This window comes from Hyposmocoma kahamanoa, unplaced genomic scaffold, assembly GCF_003589595.1.
Source record: "Hyposmocoma kahamanoa isolate Upper Pololo Valley unplaced genomic scaffold, ASM358959v1 211, whole genome shotgun sequence".
Taxonomy (NCBI): Eukaryota; Metazoa; Arthropoda; class Insecta; order Lepidoptera; family Cosmopterigidae; genus Hyposmocoma; species Hyposmocoma kahamanoa.
Genome location: NW_020653732.1, coordinates 2,080,967 through 2,101,240, shown reverse-complemented (window position 1 = coordinate 2,101,240; position 20,274 = coordinate 2,080,967). Strand labels below are relative to the sequence as shown.

Below are 20,274 nucleotides of genomic sequence, written 5' to 3'. Positions count from 1 at the left end.
TCTTAAAACAAAAGTTCTTGCATATTACTTAAGAAGGTTTTGACCTTAAATTTTGATATAATTATTAATACAATGATCGGAACACTCAGAAAAAATTTCTTCGATCCTTTCGGATTCGAACCGACGTCTTCTTACATACCGTGCCAGACGCTATACCAACTAAGCCACGGAACGAACCAACGGACCTCACGAATTTTTCTATGTGCTTGTGTCGTGTCTTTGTACTTGGTATTTCAACGACTTTTTAGTCGTAGCGCCATCTATGAGAAATCTATGACTGATTTATCACCCAGTTAGTACCTTTACAGCTACCAGTCCTGACGAGAGATGTCGCTATTCACTCTATGAATTAAATTTTTATTGAATTGATATTCAATTATTTTTTGTGAAATTACTCCACTAGTTTGTTATAATTATTAATACAAAGATCGAACACTCAGAAAAAATTTTGAGTTACGAAAAATATGACATCGGTTATCGGCTAAATTTCGTTTTTACAATCTTTGAAAAGGTATTTTGCAGATGTGACGTAATTACCTTGGTAATAATTTCCTGCTAAATTTTAATAACAATTTGTTTTACAACATAATATAGTAATCATATTATTGCAAACCAACCGAATAAAAAATAACTCCCTTTCGCATCACTAGCGGTCTTAACTAGAAGAGCATACAATAAAGAAACCTAGATTTAAATTTCATTCCGCGCCTATTCACTGAACGGCGCCAACCCATATACGATCCACTGCGGGACACGGTTTAATTCAATGTAGAGTTTTCAATAAACAACTCATTTCTATTTTTAATTTACGTAAAATTATCGAAATTTTTTAAAGTTATTTCTTGATAAAGTTTAATGTCTCGTATTTGTAGAAAAAAATTAAATAAAAACTAGTTTAGTTATTTGAAATAAAGTAACGTAATTATTTATAATTAGTTTTTGAGTAATTTTCAGGTTAGTTTTCTGTAACTAATTTTGATGGCAATTTTTGTTTTATAATTATTGTAAAATATTATAATGAATATTATTTAATATTATTGAAGTGTAGTATCTAGTAGATGCTCGAATATTTTAATAATAAAAATTGCCATTGAGAATAGGTACAGAAAACTGGCCTGAAAATTACCTTTTTCCTGGCAAGTAAAATATTATATTAAATCGTAAAAGTTTCATTACTTTATATATAAATAGCTATAGCTATAGCTCCCACGCAATTTCCTTCTCGGTGTGGGTTCAAAAATACTTTATTCTCATTAACAGACAGGTGTGTAATATGTGTAAAATGATTATTCTGTCAGGTCTAAACAATTTTAACATCATTAGAGATCCTTACATCATAAATTTGTAGACTAAAGAAAAACCAAGACATCAATATGGACGGCAACTGGTCGTACCACATCGGACTGAGGTCCTCCAATCTGACTAACAGTACAGTGAATCTTCAAGAAAGCTTTGAGATTGATTTGGAAGATACTAATTGGATTTTGACTTCTTCTTTCATCATCTTTACTATGCAGACTGGTAAGTGATCTTGTCAGAATTTTTACGGCTTCAAAGTGGATCTTTTGTGCGAATAAGATTTATTTCATAAACCTGTTTCATTATATATCACACACACACTCACACATACTCTCTTATTCACACACACATTCTCATAACTTAAGTTGAATATTAGCATATTATTGTTTTCCTCTCAGTTAATTTTTGTTTTGCTCCCTTCAAATGTTTTGCTATATTATATATATTAGGAACCCATCCAATTGAGCCTCTGTCTCTTGATTGGTTTTGCCTTGTTCAAGAGTCAGTGTCGTCATTTGCTGCTTCCTGTTCCACTTTCTGTAAATAGTTGTATTTCTGAAATCGCTGTATAATTTGTAATTGTCTTTTCGTAAAATTTTGTGGAAATAAATAAAATTTGTTATTATAAAATGTATTATTATATATCTTATATTTGTAGATAGCATGTGTGTCAATGTATTTGCCTTGTTTTTGTATTTGACAAATACGGCAAACACCAAACACGCGTTATCACGCGCTGGTCGGTTCCTCAACGCACATTAAAGGAGTCGCACGGGCAAATATGCAAGCAAACCGTCCACACTAAGGTCGTATTCATATTATTTTAACTCCTTTTTTGGCTCCATGTGTAGACGGTCATATTTGTCGGTATCTGCGTATTTGTCTGTTCGTCAAATATTTTTCCAAGTACAACAAATACCCAATAGCCAATAACTTCACGTGAAGTGCCACCAATACATATCTTGGAAAAGTTTTATGAACAGTTTTTATTTAAAAAATCGATCTCAAAATTTTTTTATTGCGCTTTCGGAATGTTCGTTACCGCGGTCGATAATTAGAACGCATTAGAAATCCTCATGAAAGCGAATCATACGAGCCCAAACACAAGGTAATTCTTGTACAGTGTTGAGGAGTGCCCTCTCATCTGTCTGCCACTTATATCATCAGATGGCATCTAGATGTTCACTTTTTATTTTTGTCGCTCCGTCATTACATAGAATGACGATTATGCCAATGTCACTAAAAATACGGTGAGTTCTAATAAGACATTAACTAACAGGTGTTGATGAATTGGTCCACCGAAGTACTCAGGAGAGAATCTAAAACAAAAGATAGCACAAGCACGTAACACAGATTTATAGATTATATGATTTAACTGGATAATTTACTTAGAGTAGAAATATAGGGTGGAAACACAAAAGCTAAAAGATTATTTATGTTAGTGGGCCGGGGGAATTTTGGAGGTAGCAAATTATAAAGCGAGACAGAAATATTAGGCAATTGAAAAAAAATTGTTCCAATTTACCGTCCTCTAGGCCACATTCGCACAGAGAGTAATCTCGGACTCTGATTTTACGCAAAAAAAACGCTGTGCAAACATGACCTAGGCGTTAACGTGTAATGGTAGAAGTGACTTTTTTAGGCAAATAGCGGCATTTAAAAAACCAGAGCGCAGTGGGCAAATTTGGTTGAAGTTTACCATAGTGTTTATCAACAGTTTGTCGTGTTCCCAGCCACAATTCCGACGAGCAGGCTGATTTTAATTCAAATCGGAATTGATCTAATCGGGTAGCCCATCCGAGTCTCGAAATCAAATGGGTTTCCGAGCCAGAAGATGAGCTTGATTCCTACTATATCTTTCTAATATGTGAGTTAAATCAAGTATTGTCCCGATTTGAAATGTCAAAAGTTTCACAATCGACCAGTTGTGAATCGCAATTATGTGCCTCGACTCGTAAGAGACGTAGGGTCGTATTCTAGAACTCTATTCAATGCTCAAGTCAGGATTGCTCTGGCAACACAAGCACTGGAAATACGACCCTAATGGCAGGGACTTGAGTATGATTTCTTGTGCTTTGAATCATACTCAAGTCCTGACTTGAGCATTGAGTAGAGTTCTAGAATACGACCCGTAGTTTCCGATCGGGAGAGACAATCAAAATCAAGCTGCAGGAGGTTAGCGTTTGGGGTTTGGTCATGGCGAGCAGATCCCTGGGGAAGTACTCACTATTTGCACACGCCAGTTCTTGTTGCATCTTTTGCAAAGGCGTCTACTACTTCGTTGTCGCTGATCCCACAGTGACCAGGAATCCAGGCCAGAGTTACCTCAATTCCTGCACATTGATATCGATGCAGAGCTTCACACTATAACATCTTTCTTTCAATGGCATTACATCCAAATGCCAAGTTTTATGAATCGGTGAAAGTGGGTGAAATTGAATAAACTGAATTTGTCCCCTAATTTGTCATCTTTGGAAGTGGAATATTTTCGTCAAATTTTAATGGATCAGTACTGAGGGACCAACAAAAAAGAATTATTGAAATTAGTTTCACAAATATCAGAATAATCGCGTAACATGCGCACAAGAAAATAAAATACGGACAAATGAAGAACATCCTCATGTTCTGAATTGAGTTTAAAATAATAATAATTCTTGGAAATTGCAGTGCGTTCTATAACGATGGCTCGAATGAATGCTATGCCAACATGATGCCAAGTAAATTTTTTGATCATTTCTGTTTTTATTTTGCTTTATTGTTCCTTTTAATATCATTAGAGACCTGGTTACGTCACAAATTTGTAGACTAAAGAAAAATCCAGGATATCGGTATGGACGGCAACTGGTCGTACTCAGACCACATCGGACTTAGGTCCCCCAATCTGACTAACACTACAGTGAATCTTCAACAAAACTTTGAAATTGATTTGGAAGATACCAATTGGATTTTGATTTCTTCTTTCATCATCTTTACCTTGCTTTGTTTTTTATTTTGTTTTATTGTTCCTTTATGTTTATTTTTCACCAAAAACGTTTTTTTTTCGAGTTTCGTTTCTTTGTTTCTTTATTTTTGACACAAAATTCGGGAAGCATGATATTAGTAAATAAATAATGCTGTTTATATTAAAAACAGACACAGTGTTAGTTGGACGTTGGTTATGTACTCGATGATTGGAAGTATCGATAAGGTAACCCTGAATTGTATGTTGTCCGTCAATAAATATCCAGTTCCAAAAATAGATGACTTATTTAGTAGCCTATCGGGTAACGTGTTTTTCATGAAACTAAAACTATTTTTTCGGATCTAAAATGGCGAATATTTGTTTTTCTTCAAACAAATCAACGTCTCGGGCTCCTTGCAGATCCTATGGTCACGGCTGACCATGTGACAAGTGGTCATAATACAGTTAATCCACTTTTTAGAAGTTCAAACTCAGCTTTCTTTCTCAATTAACGTTTTGATACCAGGTTTCGGAATGTTGGAATCGGGGTGTGTGTCCATAAAGAATGAAGCCAACATCATGATGAAGAACTTGGCTGATATTTCACTCGGAGGTAGGTAGTACATATTGTAAAATTATAAAAAGAACAAGCAGAAGATAGTAAATTTTTTGTGTGGGTTGGCTTTTGTCATCTAAGTATGCAGAAGTTACATATCATCAAACCTTTTACAAAAAGGTTTGATTTCACTTTAGCTTTAAACCTCTAAAGCCTGGGGTCAACTCAAATTGCCCCCCTTACTTTCACAATTACGAAAGTACACAGTTCGTTCGGGCAGGCTCGGTCCTATTGTGTATTTATGTTCGCCTAATGTCGTCACCTTTGTGTTGTTCAGGATATCGTTTTCAAATAGTTTTCTAATTTTAAGTAAAATAAAAAGCAATTTTGACTAGTTAGGGCTCGGCCGCGCTCGCCGTCGCCCTCATTGCTGTGCTGCTCGGGGTCATGGCCCCTGCAGCACCAACCAGGCTACACCACTGGCTATAGTCTTATAGATGTGTTACCAAACCTAGATGTAAGAAAATACAGAATAGTTAAACTATGTAACGGTTACAGTGCTCGTTTAATTTAAGCTTTTATATTTATATAGTATTTCTCATTGTAAGTGAATGTTTGAATTCTGTTTTGAAAAATAAGTATCTAAAAAAATTATTTCGTAAATTTTAAATATCAACCAGAATTTTATGAAATGAATTTCTGACTTTGTGTAGACGACTGTCAAGCACAGTCAGTCTACTTTTTATATCAAAAAATGCTATTCTTCCTCTCAAAGACACTCTTTGGCCCACATTGTATTTGTAACTGCAAAACATTATACTTGTACACTGTATGGTACACATCATACGATAATCGTATTTATTTATACAGGTCTGACATACTGGATATTCGGCTACGGCATGTCATTTGGCCAAGGTCCCTTCTCGAACCCTTTCATAGGTACGGGGGACTTCTTAGTGGACCCCCCGGTGGGCGATGCTCTCATGGGTCCAGTCTTCGCTTCATTTCTGTTCCAACTCTCTTTTGCTACTACCGCTACTACCATTGTCAGTGGCGCTATGGCTGAAAGGTGAGCCAATTAATTTTAATTGCGAGCCAATTCTAGAGCCAAAACGTCAACCTCCATAACTTTAAAAAAAACCAAGTGCGCATTTCACCTCCATTTTACCTGATGGACAGTGACTATGAGGTCGACGATGTAGCTTGCACACCGAAATAATGCCTATTCACTTTCGCCTTGAAAAGGTCCAAGTTATAGCGCTCGGGGAATAAGTCCGTAGGCAATGAATTCCACTCCCTAGCCGCTATAAATATCTAAGGTCCTATGAAGTAAAAATGCAATAGAAAATTCGTACTCGTACAATATAATGCAAATTCTTTCACATGGTTTCATTGAGAATCTCTTCCGCTAATTTTTTAACACAAATTAATTGTTTTTTCTATGGACAATAAGGACGGACTTCAAAGCATATTGCTTATTTTCGTTCCTAAACACGATCGTGTACTGCGTGCCGGCCGGCTGGGTGTGGGGCGACCACGGATTTCTCAACAAGCTGGGGGCCGTCGATATCGCTGGATCCGGCCCTGTCCATCTCATCGGTTAGTACCAATTACTTTTTTTTTTATACCGTTTAAGTAATTAAGTGAAGCGACGAATAAGACGCGCGCTTGGTGGTAAGCGGCACGCCAATCCATAACAGTTGTTACATAAATAACAACTGTTTGGCGTGGGTGGCGGTGGTCATATGAACGAGATCGAATTCCATTCTTAAATGTAACACATCTGTAATGCCATGGAATAAATTTCATCTCAATATCTCAATTATTCTGAGTTTCATTGAAACACAAAAATGTTATGACCATATTGAAAACCCTACAACTTGAAAGTGACTGACACATGGTCTCTTAAAATCTTTCCTATCTTCGCAGGAGGCTCATCTGCATTCGCATCCGCATTAATGCTAGGTCCCCGCCTCGGTCGATATGCGCGAGGCACCGCTCCATTACCTTTGGGTAGCCCAGTCAATGCTGTAATGGGGACTTTTGTGCTGTGGTGGGGCTGGTTGGCTTTCAACTCAGGTAGCACTTATGGTGTGAGTATCTCAACACGTAGAGGGCACAGTAGTGGCAGTACCCCTCAAATTCTTCATTCCATCACTTGGTAAAATAAAAAATGTAAATATAAGGATTTGGGGACCCTACCTCCAAATGCTGCCTAGAATTATTTTCATACAACAGGATTTGAACCATGACTATTTTAAACTACACGTACAATTTTGAAAAAAATATTTACATAAATATTTACTAAATGACGGTATGAACAAGTCGTGCCCCTGGTGGTACGCGATCCATAACAATTGTTGGCACGAAGTAGGTTCCGAGTTCGATACCCCATGGAACTAATTTGGATAATAATAATCTAAATATTAGTGGTGGCTGAAGCCTCCATTTACGCATAACCTGCGTGAGGAGGCGCCGCTCTTTCTTAGGTACACGTTTCAACGGAAACTTATTTAAATAACTTAACCAAACAAAAAATATAAAAAAATTATTACTTAGTACTTACAATATATTTTATCTATTATTGTGTTTGTGTTTGTGTGTATGTGTGTGTGTGTGTGTGTGTTTTTTTGATAACAGATTTAATATCGCATCTTTGGTACTCAAACTACAGCGAATTTTCCTAATTTGGAAAGGCCTGGTTGTCAGGCACGTTACATAACAGTGCTCCTTATGTTACCTATCACGTAATACCACATAAGATAATCCGCCATACTCGTGGTGAAGGTCATTGAAGAAAACACTCAAGTATATATCGTTCTAGTTAAACTAAATTGTCCATTTAACTAACTCATTGGTTAAATTATGGTACTTATTTAGTCGCGGTGAAGCGGAATCGTTCAGTTAAATAACCGCCATTTTGTAATTAAGATGGTTTAACAAAATGGCGGTCATTTTTAGCATGCATCCATTAAATTAATTTGTTTGTTTTTACCTGGTACGGAGTATTTTTATTACGAAACAAATGCATGGCGGAATCAAAGGAGTATATAAAATAACGATTTCGAATTTATTTTGAGATGTACGAAGCCAAAACTTCATCGTGATTTTTAATTTTGAAGTAAATTGTAACTCAACGTTATGTGACTAGAATTGTTTACATGAAAATTCATTGCACAAAGCACAAACATGTCTAACGATACAACTCTGGTCAAGACCAGGTCCTTGAATGATTGATGCCTCGAGACTAGGCCTGCTTTTAGGAATATTTTAAATAATATTAAACATTAGGCAACAACAACGTTCCTCGTCCCAATCCCTGATCCCAAAGTCAGTAACTAAAGCACTTGTTTGTTATAATTATTAATACAAAGGTCGCACACTTAGATAACATTCCTTCGATCCAACTGGATTCAAACCGACGTACCGACGACTAGACCACGAAACGAACCACGGATTGTTGTCGATTCTTTGTATTTGGTTTTCAACGACTTTTAGTCATAGATGGCGATGAGAAATCTTTGAAAGTATATTTCGTCACTAAAATAAGTTCTAAATGTTCGATCTTTATATAATATATGTAATATATACGTGTGTGTGTGTGTGTATGTAATATGTATAAATAAACTAGTGTAATTAATAACGCATACACTCAACTTAGCCCCGCACTAGAGAAACCCTGTGTCGCGGCTGCCATGGACACACACATAGACAACCAAAAATTACACCCAAACTCACGAGAGAAGTACTTCCCTGGATGAACTCTTCACAAGGACCTTTACTGCTCCTAAATTAAAGATAAAGATAAATTTAGTCACTATAAAAATTTTACCTAATTATCTTACCTAATAATCTACCTAATAATCTTATTAAATAACCTTTTAATTACATCCATGCGCCAGACTATCACAAACAGTGAAAATATAGTATGTTTACCTACATAGGTTTAATTATGATTAGGAGTGCAAGTTAATCTAGGTGATACTTAAACTAAGTAAAATTGTCTAAACAATTAGTCAATATAATTATTAATACAAAGATCGAACACTCAGAAAAAGCACTCAGAAAACATTCCTTCGATCCGGTCGGATTCGAACCGACGTCTTCTTGCAAACCGTGCCAGACGCTACACCAACTAAGCCACGGAACGAACCAACGGACCTCACAAATTTTTCTATGTGCTTGCGTCGTGTCTTTGTACTTGGTCTTTCAACGACTTTTTAGTCGTAGCGCCATCTATGAGAAATCTTTGACAGATTTATCACCCAGTTAGTACCTTTACAGCTACCAGTCCTGGCGAGAGATGTCGCTATTCACTGTATTAATTAAATTTTTATTGAATTGATATTCAATTATTTTTTGTGAAATTACTCCTCTAGTTTGTTATAATTATTAATACAAAGATCGAACACTCAGAAAAAGCACTCAGAAAAAATTATTTCGATCCGGTCGGATTCGAACCGACGTCTTCTTGCATACCGTGCCAGACGCTATACCAACTAAACTTCTTTTCTGAGTGCTTTTTCTGAGTGTTCGATCTTTGTATTAATAATTATAACAAACTAGTGGAGTAATTTCACAAAAAATAATTGAATATCAATTCAATAAAAATTTAATTAATTAGTCAATATATTTTGTTCAATAACATTGAAGTACAATAAAACAGGAATACTTAATTACATTAGCTAGCGTCTTAACTATTGTTAATATTACGTAATTACAGATGCTAAATTTTCAGTGTCATTGTAGTTTAATCCTTGTAACCAGTCTTGTATGGTGTTCTTACATTGAAACTTATTCATAGGACATGTACATAGTGAACGATTCATTTTATTATACAAAAAGCTACCAAGAAAGCAAAGGAATCTATGGGAGTGTGCAGTTCGAAACCGTTCAGTGGAACAAACGATTTTTGTTTTGAAACAAAATTGTATGTATACAGATACTGTATTAACAAATTATGCTTTAAAACATACCAGTCTCCTAGTTTTATAGTTTTATTATTCACAAGGATAAGAAATTATGTAAAAAACGTAATAATCCAAACAATTTAAAATTATGACAGGTAAGTGGCGCAAAGTGGCAGTATGCAGCGCGAGCAGCTGTCATGACCATGATGGGTTCCTTCGGTGGAGGCTGCTTTGGACTTTTGTGAGTTAAAATATGATATTAATATTTATTTGCCCTGGCGACATTAATTAATCACATAGAAATCATATAATTAATCGTAAAATACATAATTCATGACCAATGTAAACGCGCAGGATAGGATAGACCGTATGAAACTGGCGCGTGTGGGAGTGCGCGATAGCGCTCGGGACTGACGAGCGAAATCTCGCGGTCTCTCCCTTTTCCTTCCAACGTGTTTACACGCGCTAATACATGTTAGACTAACGTTCCAATTACCTGGTCAAGTATTGTCAAAAGTTTCCGATCGGCCAAATGTGAATCCCAATTACGAAGGTACTGCTCGTTCACTGTGATGACCTCCCTGAGAAGAACGAGCAAGAAACTCTGGGGAGTGCTATTTTCAAATATTAACCGCTAACAATATTGCGTCATGTAATGTGTTTTCAAATACGATTTGACGCTTCGGAATATATTCAAACACTATTTATATAGAATAGAATATAATAGAATAGAATAGACATTTATTGCAACGCCACAACACATAGATACAAAAAAAATATATTGATACTACTACTACTTAGACAAGCAAAACAAAACAAAAAGACGTAATTAACAAAATTAAAATAAAATGAAATAAGACAATAACAAACAAAGAGCAAAACAGAAAAATACTAAATATAACAACTACAAATGTTGTACTGTCATGTGTGCGGTTGTGGCGTACGCAAAAGGACTTCATTCAGCTTATGCCACAGCCGCAATTGACTGTGGCGCTGGTTTTCAATGAGCCCTGATATGAATAATGGTTTTTAGTTTCACAATGATCAAAAACAAAGGCAAAGCTGACGTGATGGAGCTCATAAACAGCATACTTGGATCCCTTGTTTCTATCACTGGTAAGTTACACAGCATCATCAAACCAAATATACTCAATATCAAATATCTGTGATATATATGGGTATTCGACAAAAAATTAAGCATTTTATAACAGATTTCAAAAAGGAGGAGGTTCTCCATTCGACAGTAGTTTTTTTTGTATGTATGTTGCGCGATAATTTGTTAACCGATTTTAATGATCCTTTTTTTGTTGGAAAGAGGGTACCTCAGTATTGGTCCCATTTAAAGAAGAAAATATTCCATCTCTAATGGTTTTTTTAAATAATTTATGCCACCAAGTGGTAAGAGATACGCTTGTCCAGAACAGATGCAGTGGTGCTCGGAGTTTTAAATCGCAAAGAGCTGAGGGGCACTACCACTACGTCCGTCCCCCTGAGACATCATTTGACAAGTCCCATGTGCCTGCAATTTCACCAGCACCCTTACCCTTCAAAATTTTACCCTTGGCGGCAGAAATAAGTAAGGACGAACTCTTTCACAGGGAGGCCTACTGCTACCACAAAAATATAATAATGAATTAACATGATTTATATATAAGATTATTTCAATTTCATAATGAACTTGAACGTTAAACATTGTACGCCCGTAGCGGGTAGATTGTGAGGGCTGTAATTATGTTCATTATGACCTTAATGTTATCTAAGTTGAAAAGCCCCATAGGCCTGTAATTTCCCTAGCACCATTACTTGGTCAACCCGATTAAATTAGTCCAGAAACGTTTTGAGATCTGTCATGTCTGTTTTAGCAACAGTGGAGCTCCTTGTGAAAGAGCTCGTCCTGGGAAGTACTGCCACCTTGCCTATTTCTGCCCCCAAGCACTAATAACAGCATTACTGTGTTCCAACTTTGAAGGGTAAGGGTGCAAGTGAAATTCTAGGCGCATGGGACTTGTCAATTTAAGTCTCAGGGTGACGGGCGCAGTGTCAGTGCCCCTCAAGTTTCTGCGATTTAAAGCTCTGAGTGGCACTGTAACTGTTATGGAGAGGTGTTTCGGGTGTCCTCAGCCTAATTACCACAATTACCGTAGCCATTGTTTTTACTCGCTTAATATACCTAATAACATTGAAATATTAATATAACTTTAAGCTTAACTATCATTATGTCCAAATGGCATTAGACTAAGTACTTTTCGAGTTATTAGGAAACAAATATTTTATGGGAACGGTAATTAGAAAGTTCAAAATATTTGTCTATCCCAATGCCATTTAGATATATTGATAGTTTACCTTATAGTTAGTCATATTTTAATGATTTTGTTTATAGTAAAGGAGAAAAAACAATGGCTACGGTAATTAGGCTGAGAACACCGAATGTGAGAATGGCCGACCATCAAGCGCACGTCTTGCTCGTCCCTTCACTTGATATTATAAAATATATCCATTTGGGAACTACGATACCACAAATATACACCCCCATACACAGACAAATGCTTCAAATGCAATATATATCTTTTCTCTTTGAGGGTCGAAGTTTAAAGAGTTCTATTTCAGTGTTAAATGCTATTTTCCCAGCCGGCTGCTTCCTCTATCGCGCTTGGGAATCATTATTAATAGGTCTTATTGGCGGAGCCATAGCAAGTGCCACCACACCACTTTTTGACAAAATGCATGTGGACGACCCCGTGGGGGCTTCAGCTGTTCATGGCGCTTGTGGTTTGTGGGGTGAGTACTTCATATTACGTGATTATAGGTGTATAATCGGATATAATTTTAAACATAAAAAATAGGTTCACACGAACAACCTTTCCATAGTATCATAGTTATACAATATACTTAATGTACACTCTGCTCACCGGTACGGTGCAGCAAGCGAATGGTAGAGGGTGAGGACTGAAAAACAGCAATGCTGAGTCCTTAACCATTTTGTCCACATTGCATACTCTTATTTCGTATTGGGCTGATCTTGTTATTACAATTTTATGTGTTTTGTGGAGAAATAAATGCCTTTTTATTTTATTTTATTTTTTATTTATGTAGAACAGTAGATCGGTTGGGAGAGCGATTAGCCCCGGTCTGACTAAGAGGTGCTGGTTTGAAAAGCCGGATCAAAGGAATTTTAAGAGCCTAGCGAGCCTAGATTTTAGGAGTTGAGGTCGCCTCCCGCGTCTCGCAATCCGCGCGTTATGAGAAATTAATATAAATAAAGTAAGAACAGGCGGGGAAAATTTCACACAGATCCGACAACGACAAGCGCCCGATGGCGACTGACGGGGCAGCGGGCGCCTCAGCATGTCGTTAAGCCGCTGAGCAATTTACAAATTTTGGGATAAATGCAATGCAAAAAATATGCAAACCAAAAATTTGCAGGTTCCCTGTAGTACTTAAAGCAAAATATCTCAATTTAAAAATTATGTACAGTTACAAATTTTATTTTTTAATTCGTTTTAGACTTTTATTTTCAGGATTTTATATGATTTAATAAAGGACATCCTATCGCGTAACACAACAACACATTTATATTATTTCTTTATATTTATTTTATTTATATCATTAACACTTTTTCCCGCTTCTTCTCCTAATGACTCGCCTTAAATTTGTCTAGTCTTTAATGTCTACAAAAAGCCCTTAACCTTTGAAAGCTTCCGTTTTTCCACTAACCAACCAATGGTTTACTGATTTCAATTTTAGGAGTAATAGCTGTCGGTTTGTTCGCTGATAATCCAATTCCAATGGACACTACTAATGGAAGATCAGGATTGTTTAAAGGTACAACTACAAACATAACTTTACTTCATATTACATTTATTATTGCTTTTATAGCTTGTTCATGCTAGAAATAACTACTATGATTGAAATGTGCACTTAATTTTAATATATGCCTGACCTACGTGTCTCTTTACATAAGATCGATTATGTAATATGTACCTAACGAAGTCTGCTTACAACTACTTAATGTTAATTTGTCAAACGTGACCATAAATATGAAACATTGTTTTACCTCCTTAGCTCAGAAAGGCTTTACGTTACGAAACGAACGTTATTTGCACGCTAAAGTGGTAAAGGTTTTTAAATTCGAGCTTGACGATGGTCTGTGGTGCACCTAACTTTTTCTTTCAATGAAAAAAACAAGATAATGGTCACGTTCAAGTAATAGTATATAAATCCGTTCGTATATTTTATTCTTGTTATTATTGACATTACATTGACAATGATAACTAATTGTGTTTATTAAATTATTTTAATTCGTTGGAGAAATAAAATAATTTCAAAAATCACACAAAATTGTAAGTACAAGCAAGAATAAAAATTGATAAGGTGCAAATACAGAACGCACCGAAGATAAACTTTTTCTTTTGATTAGAAAAACTGACGTTTTAACATTGACTTAGAAATAAATGGACGACGGGTCTAATACAAAAACCACGAAAAAAATGTCCCAAGTCAACCTATTTAAACGTAGTGACATGTAAAGAAATATGAAAAAGCTAAAACGTTGAATTTAAATTGTAATGTCATCGCAGTACTGTCTAATTTTGCTTGCTTCGCTGTCAGTCGAACAAACAAAGACTAAAGCGTGAATGACGCTCTGTATACGATTTTAACGCCCTATAAGTTCGGACACTTTTTAGCGCGGACCCGACGTCCATACAATTGTAAGTCAATGCGTTTTAAAATTCAAATGGTTTTTCTTTCGTCTGCCATTTTCCTCGCTGTAATGAGGTGAAAAGTTTTGTGTTTCGCTCGGCAGCAAATTTATTTTGCGTCTCGTGCCTTGAAACCCTTCTCGCTACGCTCAGGTTCAATACTCTGGTCAAACAAAAACTTTGCAGCCTTGAATAAAAAGAACTATTATGTATCTATGGAAGTGATGCATTTTAAGCCCTTGTAGCTGCATTCAAAACTTGGAGGACGGAAAAATAATATAAGATGCGTACCGTCTGCACGCCGCGTTTTTTTGACACTGACACTTTGCAGCTGGCCCCTAGGGACTTCTACCAGAAGGGCGTACTGTAGGAGATCTACTAGTGTACGTGCTAAAATGGGGCACCCTACGACCTCGTCGGCGAGGACGGTTGTCATGTGTGGAATGAGACTGGTTCGCGATCTGGTTGGACTTCAAAGTGGCGAGAGTAATAGGTTCGTCAGCGTCGTTGAGGACTTCCCTGGGCCGACGGGTCCTACATACGTGGTGGGGATGTTCCCTGAGAGGGACGTAATTGGATGCGCTGCAAGTTCACGGCCCGGGTCTTTATATTTGTGAAATAGCTGGATGCTGATAAGCAATAACATGTCAATCAACATGATCAATATTTTGCGAAAATGGCTACTAAAGATTTTTTTCGTTGTTTTTGATAGTTTGTTTTTTTGAAGAAATTTGTTTGTAAAATGGAAACTTTTGCAATTGCCACCTTAGGAATGATGAGTTGTTGTGATTTATTATTATAATTCCCCAACAACAAGCACAACAGTAAAAGTTTTAATTTTATATGTAAATTTTAGAACAAACTATTAAAAACAACGAAAATATCTTTAGGTGCCATTCTCGCAAAACTATGATCAAGTTGGTTGACACGTTATTGCTTATCTGCATTGAGCTATACATCTATCTCGCTCTTGCAATAAGCTCTGATTAGTTGATTGTGTATTTAACACTTTTAGTATACTATTCAGCGCGTTTAGATTAATGGGTTCACTGCACCAATCGGCCGCTAGATACCCTACGTGTACAGTACAATAATATTTTTAGGATGATGTTGGGACTGCCTAGTCTCTGCAGTGCATCGGGGATGTTTGCAGATTATGAGACGGATGGTTTTCCTGCCATCCTCCGAAAAAAAACAACATCCCTGATGCGCAGAGTGCGGTACAGCCCTAACAGCATCCTTCAAACTGTAGCTGGTAGGATTACCTCTCCCATGTGGCAATACTTCATCTACTAACGCTAATTTATAAGCACTTTTCCTATTATTATTATTATTATTACAAACAAATTATGGAACTCGTGGTCTGAAATAAGAGAATTTTATTTATGTTTATTTATTTTATTAATGTAACAAAATGGCCGTCGCGGCCAGCAAACGTTACGTATGCGGCTGCATTCCTCAAGGGTCTCAATGTCTTACCATATAATTACATAAATAAAAGCTTACATTGAAGAGTGGACGAGGCATAAGTAGACTATTTCTTGGATACCGGAGAATGGCAAAAGAAAACAAGAATTTCCATGGAACGGTTGGTGAGAAGAATTGAACTAGTTCGATAAAAAGTAGGATGGATTTCCCATAATAGGAAAATATGGAAGAGGGTACCTACTTAGCACAAGAGTATAGTGCAGGCTTTAAGTAATAATAATATTACGATCATACAGTTTATTTCGATAATATTACCTCTGCATGATGCAATCCTTGAAATGATCTGAAATTCAATAACAAGTAATATTTTTTCCTGTTACGCAGGAGGAGGCTGGTACCTCTTAGGCGTCCAGACACTGACTGGTATCTGCCTTATGACCTGGGGAGCCCTGGTCACGATGGCACTGCTGTGGTTTATTGACAAAATCCTACCTATCAGGTAAAAATTAGCCATTAGTATTGTAGAGATCAAGTAGCTGATCGTGATATCTTCTCGTGGGCATGCCTACTGCTTTGGGTTCATAATACATCCATATTTTTTATATAAAGTCGTTTTTAACGCATACTGAATTGACCTTTAATGCTTTTATATGATATAAACGAAATTAAAAAGGAAATCCAAAATCATATAAAATTCATCACAGTAACTTTCCCTGTGTTCATATACCCCATCTAACTACTTAAAGGAATATGAAATTTCTGTTCATAAATCTTGTAACATCAATGGAGTTTTCGCCCCGGAATTTAACTATTTATTTACCACACACAAAAAGCAATAGATACGTTATCAAAAACCACACTTGAAACATCGAAAAAACCAAAATTAAAAATTTCCTAAACATGTGATGGATAAACCCTATTAGACTTTTTAACTTCCATTACCAACTTACAAATATATGTACCAAACAACAACACCAATTGCCTGGTCTCAAAGTAGTGAATTCCCTATAGGTTCTATGAGAACCAACAACAGAATTCACTATGGAGCACTTCCCAGTACACCCAGAACCAATTTAGAAACTCCGCATCCAGCGCCCACAACCGTAAACCGTTAGCCTCAATTGGACGTAGTTAAGGAAAAAGGATGCAATCCACAATATTATCAAAAAATGAGTTATATGTACGGTTTCAAAAGTCTAAATTAGATCAACATATAAACAAATAAATATATTCGGAGTTACATGACATTATAAGTTTTGAAAATAAAACGAGAGTGAGAAAAAACTTTTCAACTTCAAACTGCCATATCTCGAAAATGACTGGATTTGCATTAAATCCTTCCAACTACGTCCAATTTATACTACAGTGGAACGGAATGGAAGGGAATTTTTGTAACGATATCATACATAGCGTAATTGTTGGCTAATTATTGAAGGTTTACGGGAAGCGTTTGTAAGATATCAATATGTGTATTGGAAGTCACAGATGTACCTATATGAATCTGTAAGACAATTGACGTCGAATGACAGCATTAGTTTAATTGCGCGCCGTGCTCCATAGACTAACAGTAATGCTTTGTTGTCAATTGTGTGACGTACAAACTAGATACGAGTCATAAATTAAATCGCGCGTCTTCCGCGGAATTCTCACGCATTCGCAAGCATTCGTAAGCAATCTGAAATTGTCATACTTTACAAGATTATTTATTCCAAAATCGATGCCCCTAATCTTATTTCGTTAATTAATTTTAATACAAACAATCGCGTCCATAATCCTGTGACTTTCACACGACCGCCTGATCGAATTCTCTCATATCTAATGAATAGTTGTGTTTTCATAGATTTGTTTGTTTCAGAATGGATCCATACGAAGAATTACTAGGCGCCGATCTTTGCGAACACAGGATACGGCACGGACAGGTAGGTTCAAGTGTATTCTAATGCCTAATAAGGTACAGTTACATACACAGCTTTATCTATACACACATTATAAGCTCTCTATGATGTGTTCAGGAACCGCATATTACGACTGGCAAAATGGCAGCAAATAAAAACTTTTCTCACGCATAACACGCGACCGTAGTTTTTATTTTTAATTCATAGACAAATTAGAATCGGCCCCAACTATCATATCGTTCGATATCAAGTAGATAACGTGTGAAATTTGTCAAAATTGTTTGCTATTGACATTTCATTTCGAACAAAACTACATCTCGTCTGATATTAGAATTGAGGTCGAATCAAATTGTTTTATTTTTTAAACATGTTCAAAATTTGAATGTAATAATAAAATCGAAATTGATGTTATTATTAATCAATAATATCGAGTATATAACCAGAAATAGAAACGAAATGTCATTTAATTTGTTTGAAAATTATTCTGCCATTACTGTGACAACTGCGCTCCGATTGGCCAGCCCGAGTTCGAAACAATTGTCGTCAACTGTTTTGAGCTTTGCTATAATGGACGAAAATTGCAAAATTACATATTTAATATTTAATTACCGATGAAATGTGATTCCGTATGTTTTGTAATTAGATGTTTTGCTCTTTTTCCCACACCGCCGAATAGAACAGCACGGCATTGTTAGAGATGTTATCTTTATTACAATAAATACAGAATATTTTTTGGAATATAGGAAGACGTACGCACAAGTCAGTAGTTGGCCTCTCTATATTTCAGTGCAAACGGGAGTTGATATTTATAAGAGTTGTATCGCTAATGTGTTACCAGGAATATATGGCCCTTATTTCGTCTCTATTTCTGGTTATATACTCGATAATCAATGATAACATTTTCTAATAAGAAATTTGTCCTAACAAAACAGTTTATCTTTATGCTGGTCGTAATTTAACCGCAAATTTTTGACAGTTGAACACATCATAGAGGGTTTATGATGTGTGTAGATAAAAGATTTATAAATGTGGAATAACTGTGAACGCATACTGCTTCTCGTTACAGGTGGGAGTATCCCGTGCAGTGTCAGCTCTCCGTCCATACCATCGGTCTAACAGCATAGATGAGGTCGGCGGTATTGGCGTCAATACAGGCCACAGTTTGATTGTTGATAAGCTTTACGAGGTACGACTACTTAGACAGTATAGGCAGAATTGTATATGTATATTGTAATAAGTAACTGTAAATATTAGACAACTAGGACTTCATGTTTTTATGCTCGAATGTATTTCTTATGTAAAATACATTCGAGCATAAAAATTTTTTGCTAAATCTTGACCTTTAAGAGAAGTACAGTGCAATTAAAATTTACGGCGATAATGGAATGAAAAAGCCCGTGGGCGTATAGACGATTGCATCGATAGAAACACGCGACTGCATCGATACAGCTTGTGATTGCATCGATGCAATCACGCGTTTGTACTTAAAGTCACGCGTGTGTGTAGAGGTAGACAATTAGCGACTGCATCGCGTTTACATCGTGTTTGCATCGCTGCTAAAACTCGCCGTGTCTAAGAGGCAGTTTCGCCATTTTCTGCTGTTTGGTAGTGCCTAGTGATGATTGCAAAATTACAACCAACGGATACAAAAGTGTTGTTAAATTGACCTTTCATTAATTGATGAATTGACCTGAACAACCTTTGATTTTTTTACAGGCTCACTTCAAACAGAAGAACATCAAGGGCAAATCAAAGGTCATGTCTACTAACGCATTTACCTACGAAAACCCTAGTCAAGTGCAACCAGAGACAAAAAGATTTAAACACGGTTTCTTAAACAAACGCCCAGGCAACCCAGATAACGAATTACATAGAACCGTCGACGCCATCTCTGAAGAAATTAACAAACCAAATTTCGTTTTTCCGGTTAACAAAAGCAGGAAGAACGTTCCAGAAGGTAAAATGTTTAAAGAGCTGTCGGTAACCGAGTTGGAAGAGTTAGGGGAAATTAATGCGAGTGAAGATAGATTCAGGTATCGATTCAACGAAGAAGATTATGAAAATGATGTTCTAAGAAGTCAATTAAGATGGATTGATTGAAAATTATGTCATAATTTAGATTTGAGTGTATGACTACAGTAGAGTCCAAAATTACATAAATATTCCCAAAAAAAAATAAAAAAGGTGCTCTGTACATTTTTCTCATATTAAATCCTACGAATATTCTTTGTTTTTTTAAATGCGATGATTCCCAAAATGATGAACACACCTACCTCTCAGGGGTCCACTCCAATCAACGAAGAGACCATATCAGCGAAGAAAAATAGAGGGTACATGAAACGTTAAGGGGAACTTGAGAGTGGAACCCATTTAAACGGTTACCTATCACAAGCTAGAAACATGATTTACAGAATTATGTTTCTCCGAAAACCTTTACACATTTATTGAATTGTTCCTTATCTTAAAATTATAGCGAATGTTTTTTGTTTATGTGGCCTGCACGCACGCACGCACGCACGCACGCACGCACGCACGCACGCACGCA

General features: G+C 36.3%; 1 protein-coding gene across 1 annotated transcript; it reads left to right on the top strand.

Moving 5' to 3' along the window:
* The first annotated feature begins 1,207 nt into the window (after nucleotides 1-1,207).
* Nucleotides 1,208-19,945, top strand: LOC113227586 (putative ammonium transporter 3). Its single transcript, XM_026460542.1, has 14 exons — nucleotides 1,208-1,264; nucleotides 1,349-1,521; nucleotides 4,767-4,853; nucleotides 5,667-5,865; nucleotides 6,250-6,395; nucleotides 6,726-6,889; nucleotides 9,862-9,947; nucleotides 10,740-10,822; nucleotides 12,335-12,484; nucleotides 13,451-13,528; nucleotides 16,219-16,333; nucleotides 17,690-17,753; nucleotides 18,796-18,915; nucleotides 19,446-19,945. The coding sequence occupies exons 2-14, from the start codon at nucleotides 1,374-1,376 to the stop codon at nucleotides 19,827-19,829; spliced, it is 1,824 nt and encodes a 607-aa protein (XP_026316327.1). The 5' UTR covers nucleotides 1,208-1,264; nucleotides 1,349-1,373; the 3' UTR covers nucleotides 19,830-19,945.
* The last annotated feature ends 329 nt before the right edge of the window (nucleotides 19,946-20,274 follow it).